Source organism: Parus major, chromosome 5, assembly GCF_001522545.3.
Source record: "Parus major isolate Abel chromosome 5, Parus_major1.1, whole genome shotgun sequence".
Lineage (NCBI taxonomy): Eukaryota > Metazoa > Chordata > Aves > Passeriformes > Paridae > Parus > Parus major.
Genome location: NC_031774.1, coordinates 28088189 through 28109759, shown reverse-complemented (window position 1 = coordinate 28109759; position 21571 = coordinate 28088189). Strand labels below are relative to the sequence as shown.

At 40.4% G+C, this 21571-nt stretch overlaps 1 protein-coding gene across 9 annotated transcripts in view; it reads left to right on the top strand.

Annotated features, from left to right (window-relative positions):
* Positions 1-21571, top strand: part of SMOC1 (SPARC related modular calcium binding 1) — a 162993-nt gene that overhangs the window by 70991 nt on the left and 70431 nt on the right. For all 9 annotated transcript variants that reach the window (XM_033515080.1, XM_033515079.1, XM_033515081.1 and 6 more), the window contains 2 exons: positions 3927-4098; positions 12767-12879. In XM_033515080.1, the coding sequence (XP_033370971.1) occupies positions 3927-4098; positions 12767-12879 (285 nt within the window). The remainder of the gene's footprint in view (positions 1-3926; positions 4099-12766; positions 12880-21571) is intronic.

Here is a 21571-nt window from a genome sequence, read left to right as displayed (position 1 = left end):
CTTTGAGACATTTCAGAGCTAAGATAATTATTTTCCTCTTCTTTCTGGATGAAGCTTGGAAAGCTTTTGGTGCTGCACATGTTTGCAGGTTTACTTTTTCCCCGAGTGCAGGTTTGCTCGCATTGTGTATCTGTGTGTAGAGCACCGAGCGCTGTGAGTAGTGATTCTGTTGTTGGCAAAGTCTGTTTGTGTGTTCATCCTGGAGCTGTTGGACATCAGGCTTTGATTTGAGCTTCGAAGGTCATCGTAGGACATTTGGGATTAAAGGCAGAATATTTACCTTGCTGCTCTTCCCCTGGAAAGACCAGAGAATCACATTCCTGGCTCGGCTGTGTCTGGGGAGGGTGGGTACCAAGCATTGGGGCACATTGCTCACAGCCCTCAGCCCAGCTCAGCAGTATCTCCAGTAGTGACCATGGGGCTCTTCTGGAGCAGGGCTGTGCCCTTGGGAAAGCAGTGCCTCCTTGCTCAGAGTAGGAATTATAAAATACAAATAAAACTGACTACCTGTGGTTTGTGGTCCTAGCTGTTAAAATTACAGAACCAAGAGATCTCCCCATGGCAGACATGTTTTAGCATTCATCCATTCTTTTTCTTCATGCAGCTGAGGTTGCTTGCAGAGGGGAGGCCATGCTCCCAGACTGGCAAAATGCTAAAGGAAGACTTTTTGTGCTGGGCAGGAGGGGATGTACACTCAAAACATTTAGTATATTAAATGTCTGTGGGTGGTGTGTATTGACCATCACTTCTGTAGCGGAATGGTTACCTGCTAGAAAGGGGACAAAGAACCACCATTTTATACCTGAATAAAGCTGTCAGGGCTGCTGAGCAAAGATATGGGCTGTGAACTGCAGTGGAGCAGGAACGCTGCTCTTAGGGGGAGTTTTTGAAGCCCTTTGGATCTCCTGGAGATGTTGCTTTTCTGGCAGCACGATTTGCTTGCGTGACAACAGCTCTGATCAGACAGGTGTGATCCTGGATCCTTCTTGAATTCAATGCAGACTTGCACAGTTACAATCTACCTGAACAAAACAAGCACCATCTTGTGCAGCTATGTAAACCATAAACTTTTTTGGCAAGGCAGGTGTGGCATCTTCAGTGTCTGGAAAGCACCGAACATGCTGTGTGGGCGCCCTACTGTAATCCAAATTACAAATGCTAAGAAGGCTTTTGATTTTTTTTAATTTTTTTTTTCTAATAATGTGGTTCTTGGCTTAATTTAGGTAGGCAAGAACTTCACAGACTGCATTGGGGTGCTCTGCATGTTTCCTCAGGCCCTCATAATTCATCAATGTTGAGTTGTTTCTCTGTCTGCAAGGAGGCACCTGAGGAAAACTCTTCCACAGCCTTAGGTTTAACTTGTTTGTCAGCCCTGAGAACAACTTTCTGTTCTTTAGAATGAAGAAGGGGTGTTCTTGATGTATAAGCCCCCACTATATTAAGTGTTTTAGTACAGGCTGTGGAAGGCTTAAGTGAGTTTTAAAGATATAAGATAACTTTCAGTAACTTGGTAATATGGTTTGATGCTGAGAACCAGTATTCTAGATTTTTTGTTGAACACCTGGATAACTAATACCTTTGGAACTCAGCTTGTGACAAGGAATTTGCAAAATGTTTCATGCCAGTAGCTCAAGTCTCCAGTTGTGATAAACAGGAGAGCTGTGTTGAACTGAATACTTAATTGCTGCCTGTGTATCATACTGCCGTATCAGGCAGCTCTGCTTTGAAAATCTGTTTATACATACAGAAACCTGAAAAGCCATGTAGAGTCTTTCAGTGTCTGACATCACATGCTGGGAGGAGGCTTCAGCCTTTTCAGTCAGTTGCTTTTTGCTGTATGTTTACAGTCACTACCAGTCTATGCATTTTGTGGGTGACAGAAAGACATTACTGTAGCCAGAGCAATTCCAAGTTAAGTTGTGATAGTCCAACCACTGAAAAGAGAAAAATCTGGCCCAGTTTTACAGTGTTTTTATAGTCTAGTCCAGGTCTCTATAAACAATTTAAAATTGCCTTCAGGTTTAAATTTTCCAATTTCCCATTTAGAGCAGGTGTTGCCAGGTTATAGAATGTGTTACAGAAACGGAACAAAAACATTTCAAAAACATTTTGCTGTAACAAATGCGTCAAGTCTGTGACAGATGAGATTTAAAAAAATGTCTGTCCCACCAAAAATGAAATGAATGCAAACCTTGCTTACTTTTCCCAGCTGTCATGTTTAAATAGGGGGTTTAATAATGCATTAGTCTTTAGAAGATACAGCAGTACAGTATGACAATATGAAACTTCCCAATTGTTTTTTATTTTACTGGGAAGAAAAGATTTTTTGTAATGAAAAAAAACCCATCAACAACCAAATTTCAGAGATGCATGTTCTTGGAGTGGTTAAAAACCAACCCAAACTAGGCTTCAGGCAATGTTTTTTCAACAGCTTTAACCTCAAAGCATAGAGTAGACAGCTTTGTAGGAAACTGTAACACCAAGGTGATTATGGCAGTGACTCACACTTCCCTGTAAGGCATCCAGCTATCAACACACTTGGAGAGCTGTGGCTTTGTGCATACAGGCAGGGTGTCAGTCAGTGCCCATTTGCCAGCCAGCTCTGAACTGCTGAGCTCAGAACTGCTTTGACAGCGAGCTGGGATATCAGTGTGTTAGAGAGCAGCTTTGGTGCCCCCAGGGTTGCAGGAGGCTGTAGAAATGGGAGGTAGGGACGGGGAAGTGCAAGGCAGGTTTGACTTGCCTTTTCTTTCCTTAATCCTCATGGAACTTGTTTGAAGATTCCTCTGAAATCTTACTGTGAGCAGCTGACTGGGTTTGGGTAATAAAGGTCTGACAAACCACTAAGTGGGGTAGTAGGGGAAGAGAAAAAGCCTGCTACTATTGTGACTTGCCAAAAATTTCTGCAAGTGGTTATGGAAAGATGACCGCCAGTTTGGATCCTCAGGAAAACAATATGAACTTGGGAAAGAGACCTGGGTGTCCCTATAGGCAGCTTAGAGTAGAATTGAGGATACAGCAGTAAACTACTTCCAGATGTTGGGATTTGCAGGGAACAAGCAGACAGAAGATGGGGACTCATGTGCGTTCTGGGTTTCTCATCACCAAAAATAAGACAGAACGCCAAGAAAAAACAGTAGCGATCATGATATGGAGAGAAGTGGTCTGGGTGAGAAACTGGAAGGTCAGGATTATTCAAACTGCAGAAGACTGACAAAGGAATGCCACGTTTGTACAAAATGGGTTGCATCATAATGGAATGCTCAGGAAGAAGAGGTATCCAGAAAGATGATATCAATTCCAACTTCCGAAACAAAATAGGTTTTCGCATAGCGCGCAATGAGCTGGGTGTCATCAGGAAGGAACAAAAGATGACTTTGGGAATGTGCAGGTATGCTCTTGCAGGTGGTATTTACAGATGATCTAAACAATGCTTTCAAAAACATCACTGGTGATATAAAACTGGTCACATGCATGGTTCAAGTACCAAGGCCAATCTTGATAGTTTATTTGCATTCCTCTGTCTTTGGTGATATATTTTTTGTGTCTCTGACTAAAATTGTCTAGTACCAGATACAGATACAGCACTGGGCAAGCTTGGCTGTTGTGACTCAGTATTGCCCTTCCCGTGTGGGTTGTGTTTGGCTGTGCACATCTTACTTTTTTAGAGGTGAGGCAGAGTGAGTAATGTTTCCATTTTATTAAGAAGAATGGAATGGCAAAGACCGTTAATTTTTTTAAAGATGTACGTGTTTCATTTAAAGTTCCCTTTAGGCAAAGTCAGCTTTTTTAGGCAGCTTAAAATGCATTGTAGTCATAATTGTTACTGTCATAAATTAAAAAAAATCCACCATGCTCAGTTTTGGGAAACCAAACAAAACCACTATTTTGTTTCTTTTTCTCCCTCCTTTTTCCACTTCCTTCAGTTTTTAATAAGCGACCGTGACAGAGACCCCCAGTGTAACCTGCATTGCTCCAGGTCCCAGTCCAAACCCCTGTGTGCCTCTGACGGCAGAACATACGAGTCGATGTGCGACTACCAGAGAGCCAAGTGCCGTGAGCCGAGTCTGAGCGTGACACATCGTGGCCGCTGCAAAGGTAGGTGCATTTCAAATGCCTCCGAGAGGAGAAACGGGAGGCTGACCTTGTATGAAACAGGATTCTTAGACCTTTGAGTTTAGTACCATGCTCTGAGAGTGATCTGATTTGGAATTGTGCATTCCTGCAAGCATGGGTGTCTGAGCCTCGTCTGAGGCAGTAGAGTATGAGCTGACTGAATTACCAATGGAAGAAGGCAAGGGAGCCACAGACATCACTGAAAAGGGGCTGAGATGTATGTCTGCAGACAGAAACAACTGGCCCCGTGGAAGTACAAAACCAAATCCTGAAAGCACACTTCTTCCTTGCTACCTGTGCTAGTGAGGAATCAGGACACCTTTGACTGACAGGAATTTGGAGTGGGGAAGAATATGATACACACTAGTCTAGTCCCTTTTCAGACATACACAGCCTTTCTGTGCTGAGCTAATTAAGAAGACAGTGCTCGTAAGGCTTTTTTTCTATTTGCTATTACATATCTACTTAGAAGTGCGAATACTGTCCCTCAGTTCAGCTCTTTGGCATAGTCTAAAGATGAAGTTGAAGCTTTTTAAAGGATTGTTTGTCTTGCCACACAGTGGTTTGTTTTTGCAATGGAGTGAAAAATAAAGAATCCATTTTCTGTGAGCACAATAGGCTCAAAGGGCAGATGGCACAGGTGTTTTTGGCAGTGAATTAAAGTGACAGGAGAAACTCATTAAAATCTATGTGACAGAATAAAAATTATTCCTTTAAGCCTGGCATTTGTTTATAAAAGGTTTTTTACTATTGTAAAAACATCTTTGTTATAATTACTTGGTATAAAATGAAAATACCTTTTCAGTGTATTGACAGACTTTAGGGTTTAGGTGAATTATCAGCCTGACTTCAAATATTGCTCTCATTTAAACAGTTTCTCTTTAAAAAGACAAATTTTAAAGAATGTTTTTAAAAAGAAAAACTAACTTGTATGTTTTTGTTTGTTTATTTGTTTGTTTTTCACCACTGCTGGGTTGGTTTATGGTAGCTTCTCCCATCCATAGCATAGATCGAGGCCTTTGAATCAGGCTTCTTTCTAACTACTGGAAACCCAGAACCTTTCTTCACAGAGCTGAGGAAGCACTTGGATAGTTCTTGCAAGTGATACATTTTTGAGTATCACAATAAGACGCTGTATGGTGAGAGTCCTGTTTTTGCTTTCATCCCTTAAGCAGAATGTCTTAGATAAGCAGCTTCATAGCTGATATTGGCATTTAAACTGGCACTGTTCAGTGGCTTAAAACATGAGATCTGAAATGTGGTACATCCATATACTAAACTGTCTGTTTCTGGAAGTAGACAAAATTTACTTCACAAACTGCATGGCCTACTGCATATTGTGATTCCAGAGTCCCAAAGAAGTAACTGAGACTTTTTTTTTGTCTTGGGCACAGGTAAAATACACTTTTTCTGCTCTTGGATGCTATTGAAATGTTTAGTTGAAGCTAACTTGCATTCTCTTTTCTGTTTTCCTCTTACCCTGTGGTACTGTACAGTATCTAACAACCTGGGAGTGTGTGCAAACTGCAAGTCTTGCTTTTAACCCACTGACAATCCTGTCAGTCCCTGTGAAGTAGGAAAATTCTTTCAACTATCACATGCAAATTGAACCTAACTGGTAATTTCCATACGTGCTGCTCTTGAGAGGTATTGTGTTTTTCTAGTTGCATTAGGAACGTGACCTCTAGTGCATAAAGATCACAGTTGTTGGCAAATCCAGGCAGTTGTGAGACAGCTGTGCTGCACTACAGGCTGTTGGCCAGGTGTGTATTGTGCACTTGCAAAAAGGAAGGTATTGCCAACAGTGTTTGAGCACCTTGTACTGCAGCAGGATGCAAGGTATACCCTGAACAGCCTTCACTCCTACTGCATGGCAGATGCTCTACAGGAGAGCTCCCCTGAAACTGTAAGGGATCCCATAGGCCATCGAGCTCAGTCACATGCAGTTGTGATAGATACTGTACCAAAGAACTTATCCTTATGGAATGAGAAGTTTTAACTCGTGCTTCACTCTCTAAAGGGAGAAAAACAACAGCAGACTAAAATAAGTAAAAAAAGTATATTGTGGACAGCAAGTTCTGCAGCCCAGATTACCATAGGCTTCCAGTGTGTATGCTGATGACTTGAACTGTGCTTGTGCCAAGGAAAACAGAATGGTTTCCATAGTGAGAACAGGACCTTTTTGATTCAGCTTAATGCTCTGTTCTCTCTCAAGAAACTAAGGACCTTTAAAGATGAAATCTTACCAGCCCTTTGGGAGCTATAACCTTTATTAAGCTCTTGTTTGTTGCTAGCTTCCTCACGTGCTTTTCAATGAAATTCTTTCAGTGCTAAATTATCTGAACTCCCTTCAAACCCTCGCATATCACAAAGGGTTAAATGTCAGGAGTAGCTAAAAGTGATCAAATTATGGCATCCCTGACAAATGGAGCCTCACTGATGAGATTCTAGAGAATAATTCCAGATGGTATATCTGCATCTAAAATACACAGCCAAGCAATGCTACCTGGATTTTTTCTCATGAGGCGTCTTAATATCTGGTGTTAAATAAGAGTTATACCTCAAAAGTTTGCAAGGGCGAAGGACAAATGCTTGTTGATATTGAGAGCTCGCCAAGAATCATTTCTGCAGCGATTGTTTTATTGGTATATATCTGTGGCTTAGAATACATTTAAGTTCTGTGTTAGCAGCTTGATTTCTAGGAGCTTTAATTAATTTAATTACAATGTGGGAGTGTTCTAAAAGTTCTCTTTAGATTTATTATTTATATTAATAAGTCTGCTGGTACAGAGTTTGTTCTTAGATCACAACTCACTGTGTAGAGTGAACCTATCTGTAAGTTACTGGTAAAGATTGTAACAGGACCTTCAGCCTTTCTCCTGTGACACAGGAACTGAACACAGCTTTTGGCTAACATGCTAGAAAGGCTGGTCTTCTGACTGATGGGTCATTTGAAGAGAAACTTCTCTACCTATTATTTTTGTTGGACAGGAGATGATGTTTTGAAACCATTTTGTCTGCTCACTTAGATCCATGTGTTTTGTCTTCAAACTTGCTTTATTCTTCCTTGACTGTGAATAAGAATGTTCTTCCTTGGCAGCAGTTAGTAAAATCTGAAATGTCACTTTCAATCACTTTGCAAATCTAGGCATGTTCTGAATAAATTAGGGAACTCTGAAGTAGAAATGCGATGTGGATATCAAAAAAGGAACAAAGTGCATTGATGTGAAAGGAAGACAAGAAGGTGATCAGGAGTAGTCAGCATGGATGGGGAATTTATGCTTAACCAACCAGATGGCCTTCTATGGTGGGACAAATGGCTGGAGCAATGAGGGAAGAGTAGTGGATGTTGTACACCTGGACTCCTTTTCCTTCTCAAAGGAAGGCTTTTGACACTCCCATGATATCCTCACAGGAAAGCTCAGGGAGTGCAGACTGGACATGAGGACAGTGAGGTGGTTTGAGAGATGTGTGAATGCCAGGTCTCAGGGGACTGGGATCAGTGGCACAGATGTAGCTGGAGGCCTGTCACTAGTGGTGTCCCCCAAGGTTCAATACTGGGTCCATTATCATTTGACTTGTTCATCAGTGACTTGGATGGATGAAGGGACAGATGTCTCTTCAGCAAGTTTGTTGATGATTCAAAGCTGGGAAGGCTGTGGAACTTTCCAAAAAGATCTGAGGGTTGGAGGGATGAGGAGAGTGGAACCTTTTTGAAATTCAACAGAGTATGGGGTCCTGCACCTGGGAAGGAATAATCTCCTGCACCAGCACAGGCTGGGGACAGACCTGCTGGGAAGCAGCTATGTGGGGAAGGCCCTGGGGGTGCTGGTGGACATCAAACTGTCCCTGAGCCAGCAGTGCCCTGGTGGCCAGGAATGACAGTGGTGTCCTGGGTGCATCAGGAAGAGCGTTGGCAGCAGGTGCAGGGAGGGGATCCTGCCCCTCTGCTCAGCCCTGGTGAGGCACGGCTGGAGTGCTGTGTCCAGTTCTGGGCTCCTCAGTACAGAGAGACAGGGAGATTCTGGAGAGGATCCAGCAGAGGGTAGCAAAGATAATGAGGGGACTGAAGCACCTCATTTGTAAGGAAATACTGAGGTATCTGGGCCTGTTTATCCTGGAGAAGATATGACTGAGAGGGGACCTCATCAATGTTTTTAAGTATCTTGCAAGGAGGGTGTCACAGGATGGATCCAGATGTTTTGGTAGTGCCAAGCAACAGGACAAAAGTCAATGGGCAGAAACTGGAGCACAGGTAGTTCCACCTGAACATAAGAACATTTTTACTGTGAAGATAAATGAACACTGGAACAGCTGCCCAAAGAGGTTGTAGAGTCACTTTGCCTGGAAATATCTGTAGCTGTCTGTACTCAGTCCTGAGGAGTGTGCTCCAAGGGATGTGGTGTTAGCAGGAAGTTTGGACAAGATGACCTCCAGTGGTCCCTACCACCCTGAACCATTTGAAAGAAGTTTGAGATTCCAGGTGTAGGGCTTGACCCAAATGAAGTGGAAAACAATGAGGTGAGTGAATAGTTATTAATATCCTGTACAATAGATAGACTTTTTTTGTAGTTTGCAGAGATCCATTTTTGCCTGCTTCATGCAAATACACATATAATTGAGTAAATGGATATGAAGTTGCTGAATTTAGTTTAGCTGAACTACTTCATGTCTGGTGAAGACCTGGCCTGTATGTGAGACAGTTACCTAATGCAACTGAAAACAGTTAAAAAGCTGCTTGGATCAATTTTTGCTGTTTGAACTTTGGATACAAGCATAAGAGAACTAAAATGAAGTAGTTTTAATAGATTTTGGTGGTTGCATTGTATTGATTTGCTGGTAGTGTTGTGTGAATCTTGGAGATGTTCTGCTTTGTGTTATTAGGAGAGCTTGGGTCTTTATACTGTGATGTTGTGCGGTGTCAATACTGCCTCTGCCTGTTAAAGAGAGGATGCTGGAATTCTTGGAGCCTATTCAGGAGTGGAGTGTATATATTATGAAGGACACGGTGGTCTTGTTTGAATAAACTATTCACAGATAAGATCAGCCATGGTAACTAGCCAATTTCATTGCAAAATCCAAAATTATGTGCACCTGCGTTGTGCCGATTAGGCCAGGGATGTCAAAAACATCACTTGTAGTTAACAATCTCCTGGCTGCCAGCTTGAGAATTAATTTTCTTTAAAAGGCAGCTTTCTGAGCTACAGTAAATCTGTCCCAAGTTTGAAGATATTTAAAGTAAAATTAAGCAGGTCTGCTTTCAAAAGAAGTTATGCTGTTTTGGTTTTTCACCTAATGTAATGGAGGGAAAAGTGTCCAATTTAGTCTGCTTGAACCATGAAACTGGAATGCATTAATGCCATTCTGGTTTATAAACATGGTGTTTGATATTCCAGAGAACATTTCTAAAAACAGGGAAGAAAGTGCTGAAACACTTGGGTAAGCAGTCAAAATGCAGAATAGGGTATATGAACCTACAATCATAAGATCAGGCTTTAGTAAAATTTGTAATGCATCTTATTTGGGGTGAGCTATTTGACAGCTACTTTTTAAACACTTGGCACTTATGTAATACTTTACATTTTCTAATTAACAAAGCAAAAATAGCAAGGTGAAGTCATCCCACTGAAATCACATGTTGATGCAAACATTATAAAAATACCAGCCTCTGGAGTGAGGAAGAGAAGGATTGACAGTCCTTTTAAAAACAAACTGGTAAATGTTGATCTTAAAGGCACTGTTTTTACTGGAACTGATTTGTGGAAGACTGACAAAAAAGATAGCAATATGCACGCACCTCTCCACCCAGTGTGGTGTATAGGTGTTTGTTCCAAATCAAGGCTGTAAAAGGACTGGCATGACCTTTGGAAATCAATGAGGGAGGATGGGAGAAATAATCAGTCCTGAGTGTTCATGAACAGGAGAAAAAACTGTCTTCTCTGTACTTCAGCAGCAATTTGTGAAGAGTCACCACTTGAGCCAACGATTGAAGTGCAAAAGATGCTGAAACAACTAAGCACCGTGGTGGTGTACTATGAAGTGTGCTCTGCTGGATGGGAGTTGAGAGTTCAATATATAAAGGCCAGTTAAAATTGCTGGGAGGGACATAGTAGCCATAGCAGTAATGTGTTTATATTATCTTCTTAACGTAAGGGCTTGATCTTGTGCATGTTTCTTTTTTCATTAGACAAACTGGACTAAGATCTGGGTTAGTTTCCCTTCTGCCTGGGTTTCTAATGTATTTATATTGCAGGGGATACCACGAAGTATTTATTTCTACCAGCTCTGTGCTGAAGCATCCAGTTTCAGTCATGTAGTTTTGAGTGTGCCAGCACTAATGCAGATGCTATGTGGAAGTGCTTTATGCTTTTGTTTTATGTTCAGGAGAGGAATGAGAAATGCCTGCCTGCAGTCTTGTATACTGATATTTAGAGACTAGAAAACACTTTCATTTGGGAACTTGTGGTTTGATTGTCACGTAAGAAATTCACACCTGTTTTTTCCCTCGCAAGTGCACATCTCCATAATCTATTCTGGGTTGTTTTTTGGGGTTTTTTTTGTTTGTTTTTTTTTGGTTTTTTTTTGCTACTTAGTTGTCTCCTGTGAAGCAGAAGTTCAAAGTATTTTCAGTCAAGCAGCTATGAAATGAAGTGCAGGCACACCATCTGGTTTTGTAATAATGTCCTCTGTCATGCCAAGCAAGATTAGAATCTTAAGCTTGAACAGAAGATCTTCAGGTGATAGGTGTTCCAGTTAAACGCATTGCCAGAGCTTCCTTTTCAGCTGAAAGAGCGAGCATGTGTTTGGAAGGATCAGCTGGCAGGACTATCCTCCACTGGAGATGTGCAAACAAGGTCTGATCATCTGGTCACATTGGCGAGCAGGCAAAAAGGAGTAAGTCAAAGCTTATGGGATAACTGGACAAAATGATACAGTGTAAATTTTATTCAAGTCTTTCTGATTTTGTAACCATTTCACACTTTATACAGGTGCATGATGGGCCCACCTGAGATCAAAGCTCCATGTGCTTTGGTATTGTGCAAACACCCAAAAAACTAAATTAGTGACATAGGATCAGAAGTGACATGAGGACACAGGGGGGGTGAGGTGACCAACTTGTGGTCACTCAGTGGTCATTGACAGAATTTATACAGGTACTGTTGCTTTCTAACCCAGTGCCTAAGCAGCTGACATCTGTACTGTGTACTATTACTATGAATCATTCTTTTTCCAGAGAGAATGCCTTGATTTTCATAATTTCAGAAGCCTTGTGAAATCCTTCTTGGGAAGTAATGTGATATGTTTAAAATGAAACTGTGTTGGCAAACTGGAAACTTAATCTCTGGAGTCATCAGTTGTATAAATAAAGTACTCAGCCTGAAAGCTTTGGTCTGTCTTTATCAAAACTATTTACAGCATTGTCATTGATTTCTGTGTCTCGAGATGCCTAAATGGAAGTTACTTCTATTGCCACACAATGTGAATTCAATTGCTTGAAGAACCCAGACTGACTTTCTAATTTAATGGTGGTATTTGTGATTCTCTTGTCAAAGTTCATGCGATCTATGAAAACAGAATGCAAACTTCAGGGATCCAGGGGAATTTGTTAACTGATGTGATTTCCATGCCTGATACAAAGGGGATTGAAACTTGTTCACTCTGTATGGTGCTGCTAAAAGATTTTGAAGTTTCTGTACTGAAAATCTTTAATCAGTGGATTCAAGGGAGAAAAAAGTAGGTGCTAGTTCTGGTGTCAGAGTGCCATGGAAACAGATGTTCACTGTTTTCCTTCTCTTTCTAGACTGAAGAGCAGGATTGTTAGACCTGATGTTTTTAAATGTAAACGCCAAGTCAATCTGGATCTCTGCAGGGCAGAACTTTCCTCTTTTGACTCATCAATCATTAGGGTTACACTTACCTGGGTATACTTTGTAACAGTGAGCTCAGCCTGGAAGGGGTCGTGCTATACTTTGCCATCATCTGATGTAAGAACAGAGATCTTAACCCCTTCAAACACTGCTTGCAGAACAAGTTTTTTTCTTGTCTCCCAAGTGAGTAACTGATGAGACTTGTAATGCACACCTGGCTGTAAGCACTAGGACTAGAGGTAAAAGCTGAGTTTCAGGAAAGCACAGGAAATGGCATATCTGCCTCATCTGAACCACACAAAGGTGGAAGTTCCTATGGATGACTGGCTATTTTAGTATCTTCCTGGGAGAGTTGCTCAGAGAAGAGGGGGTCATCACTTCTTTTCCACATGTTCACTGCTCTGCCTGAATTATTTGGTTTATACTCAGCCATCCCGTTTCAGGCTATTAATGTTAATGGCCTTTCATTGTGTGGACATTGTGCTCCAGTGCTGGTTGAAAGAAACTTCCAGGATCCTTAGGTGACCATAAAAACTATTGACTAGGAAATTAGGCAGCTCTTAATTAACTGGCTTGTAGTTTGATTGTCTAGGTTGATCTTTGTCTTTAGGATCACGAGTGATAACTCCATATCTACCTTGTAAATGTGCGGGTAATAGTCTTTTATGCTTTATATTTATTTGTTTTGGGGTTTTTTCCCTCATAGCTGCATGGGTCATCTGGTAGCTTTTTTTGGAGGGGCCAAATTGCAGTGTAAGTGAGCTTTGCTTTTCTCTTCATAGATGCTGGCCAAAGTAAGTGTCGATTAGAGAGAGCTCAAGCACTGGAACAGGCAAAGAAGCCCCAGGAAGCAGTCTTCATCCCAGAATGCAATGAGGATGGATCATTCATGCAGGTAAAATGTCAATTTGCTTCATTCAGCCAGGCTGCAGGTGTCTGTGGGAGATTCAGGGTTAAGGCACGAGTCAAGTGATGATAGCAGAGTGCATGCACATTCTGACTCAGTTCCTTGGGTAAAATTTAAAGCTGGGAACTTATTTAATCAAATGGAGATTGTGTTCAGTCACAATACCTTAAAAGACATACACGTATGCGACAGTATCCAGCTCCAGTGTCCTACAGAAACAAATGGCATTAATCTTCAGCGTTGCACAGAAAGAAAAACAGTTGCAGGGAAGGTCAATTTTTCCATGAAGAGGAGCTGTAAAAAGAGCTGTGGCTGACAGAGTAGGGTGGATGCAGCTGATTCTGCTATTACCTCTGCTTCATCTGTCCCAGGAAAAAAAGCAGTTTCTTCAGCGTGTTCCTTCTGCAGGGCATTTCTTGTACTGTATGTCCTGTAGGGATTTGGAGGACTGGCAGAGAGGAGATGAGACTGCTTAGTTTGGGTTTCTGATTCTTCACTGTTTAGTTGCTGAAGTTTGCCAAAGCAGGGTAGAAATGAAAAGTGATACCTGGTTCTGTTACCAGTAGCACATTGAGTCGTGTCCTAGTGCTGACTGAACTGGCTGTTAAAAATGGCTCATGCACAGTTTCCTGACAGTGTCATGCTGTCTGCTCGGTTTTGCATCTAAAAAGCCAAAAACCTGCAGCCATGTGACCTCTGCTTTGTGGATTTAGGTAAATGACAGACTGTTTTTTGCCTAACCTTCCATACATCTAATACTGCTCTAGATACCTTCTTTCTCAGAGAAATTTTAGGATACATTGGTTGTTTGTAAGTTCTTCTGAAGGTAAAAGAAATTCCAAAACAGAATCAATATTGGCTTAAAAAAGATGAGAAAGGCTGAGAACTTTGGGTTTGGTTCAAACATTTTGTGATGCCTGGGGGCATAGGAGAGGAAAGATTTTTTTTTTGTGATAACCCACCAAAATTTTTATTCCCCTCCTCAGCCTTACCCTCCCATTATCTGGTATGTGGGAGTGTATTTATTTTGCTTTTGTTTTTGATGATGAAAAAAGTTGTATTCATCCTGCAAACTCTGCATGCTTCTTTGGAGCAGCATTATATTTCTGCACTGTGTGGACCATCATGGGATAAGAGAAGATGACTGCAGTTTCTTGCAGTTTAACTGCACTTTCAATTGTTGAAATTTGATTTTGTGTAGAGCTTCTCAGATTGTGTTGGCACTGAAGGCTAATGCTTATAAAAGCTAGTACAGTGGGCCAACATGGAACAAAGTGTTCCATGTTAAATTTCATACTTCAAGAAAAAAGAGATAATGAAAGACATTCCAGAGTTTTCTATCACCTGTCTATCAACCTCTTGGAGAGGGAAAGTAGGTGAAATTTTTATCCTTATATGCAGGACTGATAGTATAGTTGATAAAGCTTTGTTTCAGACAAGTTTATTTTGAAGGTTGGTACCAGTGTCTGGATTGTGGAGAAGTTGCTGGACTTTTCCTTGGCACATTCCTTAGCCAGTGTTGGTTGCCAGTTGAGGGGCAGCATGAAACTGCTTACAAAAATTGTGTGGTGTCAGTTGGCAGCCAAGTGGTATTTCACATTCTTCCTCCATTCCGTTCTATCTATGAACACTGAAGTGCTTTTGTTTTACCTGGCATGATGGAAGAAGCCTCTGATCTCTGTATCTGGAACTAACTGAAAGTCACATAATTCCTTGGTTTATAAAAATACCCTGTGTTCCACATACCTCATGGACCAGCTTCATCAGTTAGATTGCGGCATTTAAGGTAATTGTCCCTGCATAAGATTTAAGTGAAAAAGAATGTCCAAGAAAGCTAACTGGTTTCAACCTGCATTTGGGACAAACAAATATTTCCTTTAGCTTCTGATCAAAATGAATTAAATTTAGATTTTAAAAAATATGTATAAAAACTAGAATTTTGGTGAACAGTCTAAACAGTTTTGCTTCCAGCAACTTGTGAATAGATCTCATCTGGTGGAGGTATTTTTGATACTGCATCTCTTGTGCGGAGTATTGATGCTCCTGGGTTCTGCTCTGCAGGGAGGCTGTGTTCTTGTGAAGTCCCTAAGGCCCTGCTGAAGCTTCAGCTCTGGACTGTTGTTAGTTTGTTCTGGTCCAATACTCATTGTTGCTCCATCTAGACTGCAAAATCTCAGTTGGGAGGTCTACAACAGAACAGCATCTCTCAATGAAGTTTCTAGGAGAAATACCCACTCTGTTCTTCAACATGGAATCCCCATCCCAACAAGAGACTAAGCAGATGCACGTGTTTCAGGTGATATACTCTGTATGTAGAGTTGGCTAGGGAGATTTTTTCAACAACTTCACCCTTTCTGTGTAACTGTTATTGAAAAGGGAGTTTTATGTTGAAGAAAAATTCTGATCAGAGAGGCAACAAAGATGCATGCATATATTTAGAATATCAAATGTTTAAATTGTTACCGTGCTCATTCAAGAAGTAGATGACTTTCTTTCAGGTCATCTTGCTGAGCCTACTGAACACAGTAGGTGTTCAAGCCCACGTTGTTGTCCTTGCCATCACACTTCAAAAGAGTCGGATTTTTAATTAAATTAATTTATTGTTGGAAATTCTTGAAATTTTTGTAGGACTGAAAACCAAGAGCAGTACAGATGTGGGAGAATTTGGTAATACTAACTGTGTTCAGAGAACCTGCTTGGCCTTAACTAGCTTGAACTGTTGCTTTTGTAGTTCATGGTAATTATCTTGATTAGAAACTAAATTGCAGTCACTCTGGGTAAGCACTAGAAGTGGGGCTCTGACAAGCAGCTCAAGTTTGCCCTTTCCAGTTCCTGGAGTCATACCCAGTTCAGTACTGAATTTGGGGTGGATCCAGGGCTGATTGGGTGGGGCTGTGGGGTAGTGATGAGAACGCAGTTCCTCTGCCTCTCTGTGAGCAGGAGCACACGCCATATGGACAGCGACTGCAGGAGGAAGACCACACTCACCTTACCTCCTTCTGCTTCCCTGCAGGGCTGGATCTGTCACACTTAGATGTGGCAACAAGGCTGAAAGGGAGAAGGGCCTAGAGGCAAAGGCCTTCCTTTGTCTTGCATTTAAGCCCTTGCACAGAGAGACATCATGCATGTCTTCAAGCACTTGTATGATCTGTCTGGTTTTCACTGCCTGTGAAATTTAGACTGAAGGCAGTGTTGCCACTGATTCTGTTGCTCAGCTGATCAGTTTTCCAGTTTTTTATGCATGACTAGGTATAATGGTCATATACCATTTGTTTTTTTAGGTTTGTGTACTGCATCAAGAGGAGTTGGTGCTTGTCACTTCACTGGTTGTGCTGTTTCTATGCAATGTGTCCTGCTTCCCTTATTGCTGAGTATGTGAATTGCAAAGATCTTATCAAATCCCCTTTTAGGGATACTTATGCATCTAAAAATGAGACATGAATTTGCAACATGAAGAACTGGTGTCACTGCAGGCATGATAGAGTGACTGTAAATGGGGAAGCAGACCTGATTAATTCCTCCGGAATTGCTATGTCTTTATATTTCAGTCTGTGTGGGGAATATTACTTCCTCTAACAAAATCTCCCTACACTTAGCCCACAGTAATATCAGCAGGCAGATAAAATTTGAGTTATTCACAACATAAGAATGTTTGTTAGATACAAGTAATTTGATTAATTGTAGAAAACGGAGGTCACGTACTATTGTGCAGAATTGAACATGACTAAAACCAGTTTCTGTTCCCAAGACTTTTGCCTTTTTGCTGTTATGCTGTATTTTCCATAAATGCCATTCCTTTTCCATGCTGCACTTAACCTGCTGTGATCTGTTCTTCATAAACAACAGGCACTAGTGGGTAATCTGCACACTTTCTTTTGCTGCCTAGTGCCATTGGGCTTGTTGCCATGGGCTGAGGGAGACTTGCATTCTTCCTAGTTTTCCCCCAAGCAGTTTTTCAGAAAAGGTTGCTGAGATTTTAAAAGGGATCTGTTTCAGACAGATTAATATGAACATGAATAATGTTAATCCTGCCTTGGGGGTGTAGTTTTGTGGAACTCTGTGGTATGTCTTGCTATTTGCTGCCACCTTCCACTGTCTAGTTGTGGTTTCTTTTCCTCACAAGTCTGCATACAAGTGTCTGAGGGCAAATCTCCTTGGAGAATTTCTTTGACTTTAGGCTTCTTAAAATCTGGTTCCTGGTGCAGTTATGACACAGCACTGAGTATTTTCTTAAAGTGAGTGCATCAGTCAAACTTGTGGTCTTATGACAGGATAAATGAGGGATTGACTATCAGAGCAGTTCTGTGTTATCAGATAGCTTCCAGGTCATTCCCACATCTCATCATACAAGTCTGCTTGAAAAGAGTGATGTATATTACGGTCCCTACCAGTAGTTTCACTCCACACTATGCTAGTGCACATATCAAATTCTGTTTTCTCCCATGTTCCACAAACAGCTCTTTCTTAAGGTCTAGGGAACCCTTTCAGCCTTCAGTATGACTTCTAAGTCTGCTTCTTTGTATTGGCTAGCGTAGCATGATGCTGCGCAGAATTACAAACTCACTTCTTAATGCAGCAGAGGTACTGTGCAAGCATGTCCTTCATTGCCTGGATGCTGCCTGTTGCTCCATTATTCAGTGCTCAGGTTCCAACAATACTAAGCTCTCAATGAATTCACCTCTCCTTTCAAAAGAACACAGTCTATCTTGCTAGATTGAATAAACTCTTCATAAAGCATCTGATTTTTAAATGGTAGGTAGTTATGCCTTTTTTTTTTAATTAGAAGACATCCCTTCAATAAAAAAGATGGTAGCTGTAGCTTTCTGTGAGTACTGCTTTGCAAATTTGCTATTTAAAAGATTTTTTCCTGTGGCTTTCATTGTGTTTCTCATTTGTGTATTGTGCTAAAGATAAACCATGAGTGGGTAAGGAGGTAAGAACTTTGGTTATTTATGGTGTCTCTTCAAAGAAGTACCAGTTGAGATATCAAAGGAGCAAGTTCTTAAAGTGGGAGTGGACATAGTTAAGAAAAGTGACAATGTAAGGTCAATCTTAGCTTCAAAGTAGAACATTCTGTGTCAGAAGCAGAAAGCCTCTCTTGGGGACCCTTTTCCTGAACTAAAAATTATATATGTGTCAGCATGTGTGATGGGAATGCCCTTGATCTTGAATAAGATTCTTTTGCTTCAGATAATTTCTTTCCCTCGTTATATGAATAGTGAAATTCCTTTGGAGCAAGCATTTCTTGAGTGGTGCATAGACTTGAGGGATGTGGGTGCTGCATAAAGCCCTGGTGGGAATAATTTGTGAAGAATTAAATATCTGCAGAACAGAAAAAGTGACAAAAACTAAGGGGCTGCAGTCCCAAAGAGGCTTAAACACAAGATGCAGACTGATTCATAGCTCCCCTAAAATTGTCTATAAAGGTAAGACATGCTTCTGACAATAATCAACTGACTCAATGTAGCAAAAAAGTATGACAGGATGCAGGGTCTAAGCATTACAGCAAGCCATGTGAACCAGAACAGAGGCATCACCATGTAGAATTAAGATAAATAGCCATCAGGCCATCAGTGTGCTGGTTGTGTACCACTAAACTTGTGTTCAGAGGACTTTCTGGCCAAGCCTGAATGGCTTGGACAAAGGAAAGGCTTGATTAAAGAATTTGTGTCACACTGGCAGCTTCTCCCTGGGTCAGACTAGATGACCTGCTGACTTGGAGCTATTTATTTAGCTGTTTTTACAGTATTTACAGGGAGCACCTGGATGTAACCAGGATTTGAATTTTGGAAAATTTTGGATGCTTTGGAAAATTGCTTGGTGATATGGAGCAATTTTTCTCAGGTTTGTGTGTCATGTTTTTTGTCCTTCAGTTGAGACCCAGGTAAGATGTTCTGTCTCTCCATGAGAAGGAGCAGTGTACTTCTGCATGATCAGGGATTTGGCTGCTTGCAGTGCTTTAAAATGGAGCTGGATTTTTTTTTTTTTTTTTTTTTAATGTAGATGTTAATGAGGAATCTGTTGAAGATCTCAAATGATTTGCAGGTTTTATTTGTCTGATTTCCTATTATGTAACTTAAAATGTTCATGCTGTTGGACAGGTGTATGTTAATCTGAGATACCAAATTCTGTCATGTGCCTTTCCAGCAGTAACAAATGTTCTGTAGCTGCAGCTTGGTTAACAATCAAGTTCATTAAATATATAAGGTTATATTTTAGTACATAAGACTGTATTAGTGTTTATCTTTAGAAGACTGAGAGCCAAAAAAGTCAAACACACTTTTTCGAACATGTATTTTGATAGAGTCAAAACTCAATAACTGAAGGTTGGATCTGTGCAGTGAACATCTGTCATGCTTGCTTACTTACTCTTCTGATAAGTGTTTAAAGATCTCTCTACTTTGGGAGTAGGATGAGAACGAGGTTGAATTTTGGGTTGATGACTGAAATTTTATTTAGAAATAAAAGTTCAAACATAAGATAAATGGAAAATTTTAAAGTAAACCCCCACTTTTTGGATATTCTTTATCATAGGTGCTCTGAAACAATTGACATTTTATGTTTGTTTACACACAGTGCTTAGAAAAGGTACTAGATCAGATATTGCCTTGACACTTTTATCAGTGTCATACCAGTCCTATGTAAGTGATGGAGGGGATACCTTCCCTTCTAGCCTTTAAGCTGCAAATTCTAGACTGTAGGCCACTGTTATGACTTGAAATTGTACTGAGACCTGCTCAGGTATCATGGTGAAAGGTAGTGTGTCTCAGTGTGAAGACATTCAGGAAAAACAACTGCACTGATTCCTGAGATTTCTGAACTGCCCATTCTTCATGGGTGGCTTTCTGGCCTTTAGGATAATGGCTGAGATTTAATTGCAGTTGTTACCTGTAGAAGGGAGGTCCTTTGGTACTGCAGTAAAACTTGTGGTTGTGAAAGTGCTGAGTGCTGTCAGTTTCTGATTTTTTTTTTCTTCCTTTTTTTTTAATGGCAATTTCTTCCTTTTTTTAATGGCAGCGTGGGGGAAGAAAAGGTCATGGGATACTAGTCCAAGGAAGCCTTGCATTTCTTAGCCTAGTTATTTATAAAATTACTTCACTTTTTTATTCATGTAATGTGCTTGGCTTGCATAAATGAGTGTATGTAATTTGTAGTTCTCCACTGAGGTGAGTTATATAACATAGTCTTAGTTGCTACATCTATCCTGAATTTGTGTCAATATATTTTTTTTGGACTCCTTTGCCATGTACTTTGTTATTTTCTGTAGACTTGGCTAAGGGACTGTCAAGTGACTAATACCTGAGTTTTTTAAATGCTGGGTACACTGGATTTTTTTATATAAAGAAACATGGAATGGTCTTGCCCTACAAATTTGAGACCCTATCCTGGCATTTAGCTCTATCCCTTGGTAGGATTTTTACAATTAATAATCAGATGTAAAGATGGCTTCTTGTGCTGTTGGGAATGCAATCTTGTGTGTGTGTGATCAGCAAAGATAAACACAAACCTGAACATTTCCATCACATTTGTTTTGAGTGTTCAATTGATTACACTGAGCAATAACAAATACTTACTAACTTGATTATTGCTTATTATAGTCATAGTACTTTTGAGTAATTTGCAATCAATATTGTGATATATTGAGAGAAGAAAAATGAAACTGCAAATAGCAGTGACAGTGACTGCAATAACATGGGTACATGAGATTATTGTTGATTTTGGCTACTAAAAGCAAATGCTTGAGGCAAAATGATTGATTTGCACTTTAGTAAAACCCAAGATAAACAAGTAAAACCCAAGATAAACACGACGTACCGTGTTATAATTGCTCTTAGATCATGTTTTATGTGATATTCAAAGCCTTTTAAAGAAACTGTCATTAAGTCTCTGAATAAACTTTGCTACCTTAGGGCATTGAAGCCAGCTGTCAGTGAGGGGGAATGACTGGTTTTGCTCTGAAGGATCCCTAATGAGGGGACCAGCACAAACACTCTATCACTCTTCTGTGTGAAGAGGACTGGAATTAGAAATTTGTTTCAATGAATTTGTTTGGAAAAAGAGAGGATGGACACAATTCACTTTACAAGTAAAACAATAAGGCAGTTTCTGAAGTGGTCTAATTTCATGGCTTGTTTTCATAAATGTATTGAAGGAACCATCTCTAGTTTATAGTAACAGGACTCTATATCATTTCAGGGTGCTGATGTGCACATTTAAATACAGCTGAAAGTATACTTGTTAGAAAGCATTTTGGGACCTGTTTGTATTTACATAAGATGCCTGTACAATGATAATTTACTTTTATCTCAAAGATGTCAAAGACATCCTGAATTTCATCCCATTGCTGGCTACTTTGAAAGCTGAGGCAAAGGCTGTCATTAGATTTGTTAGGCTGAATGAAATTTTAGTGTGGCTGAATTAGTATCTCCATAGATGTTACTAGGATCAGTCTGCTAGATCAGAACTTATCTATTCTTACTTGAGAAGTTCTGTACCTGAATTAGCACTTTTGGTGTCTTTCTGTGATGAAGAAAGGAACTGGGCAGCTCTAGATGTTCAGTTCAGAAGTAGAGATTTAAAATCAGTCAAGATGAATTTTGTACTGTGTACATTTTGACTCACTAGAACCTTCATAAAGTGTTCTTAAGTCCATGTCAATATGTGAGGAGTAAGCATGTTG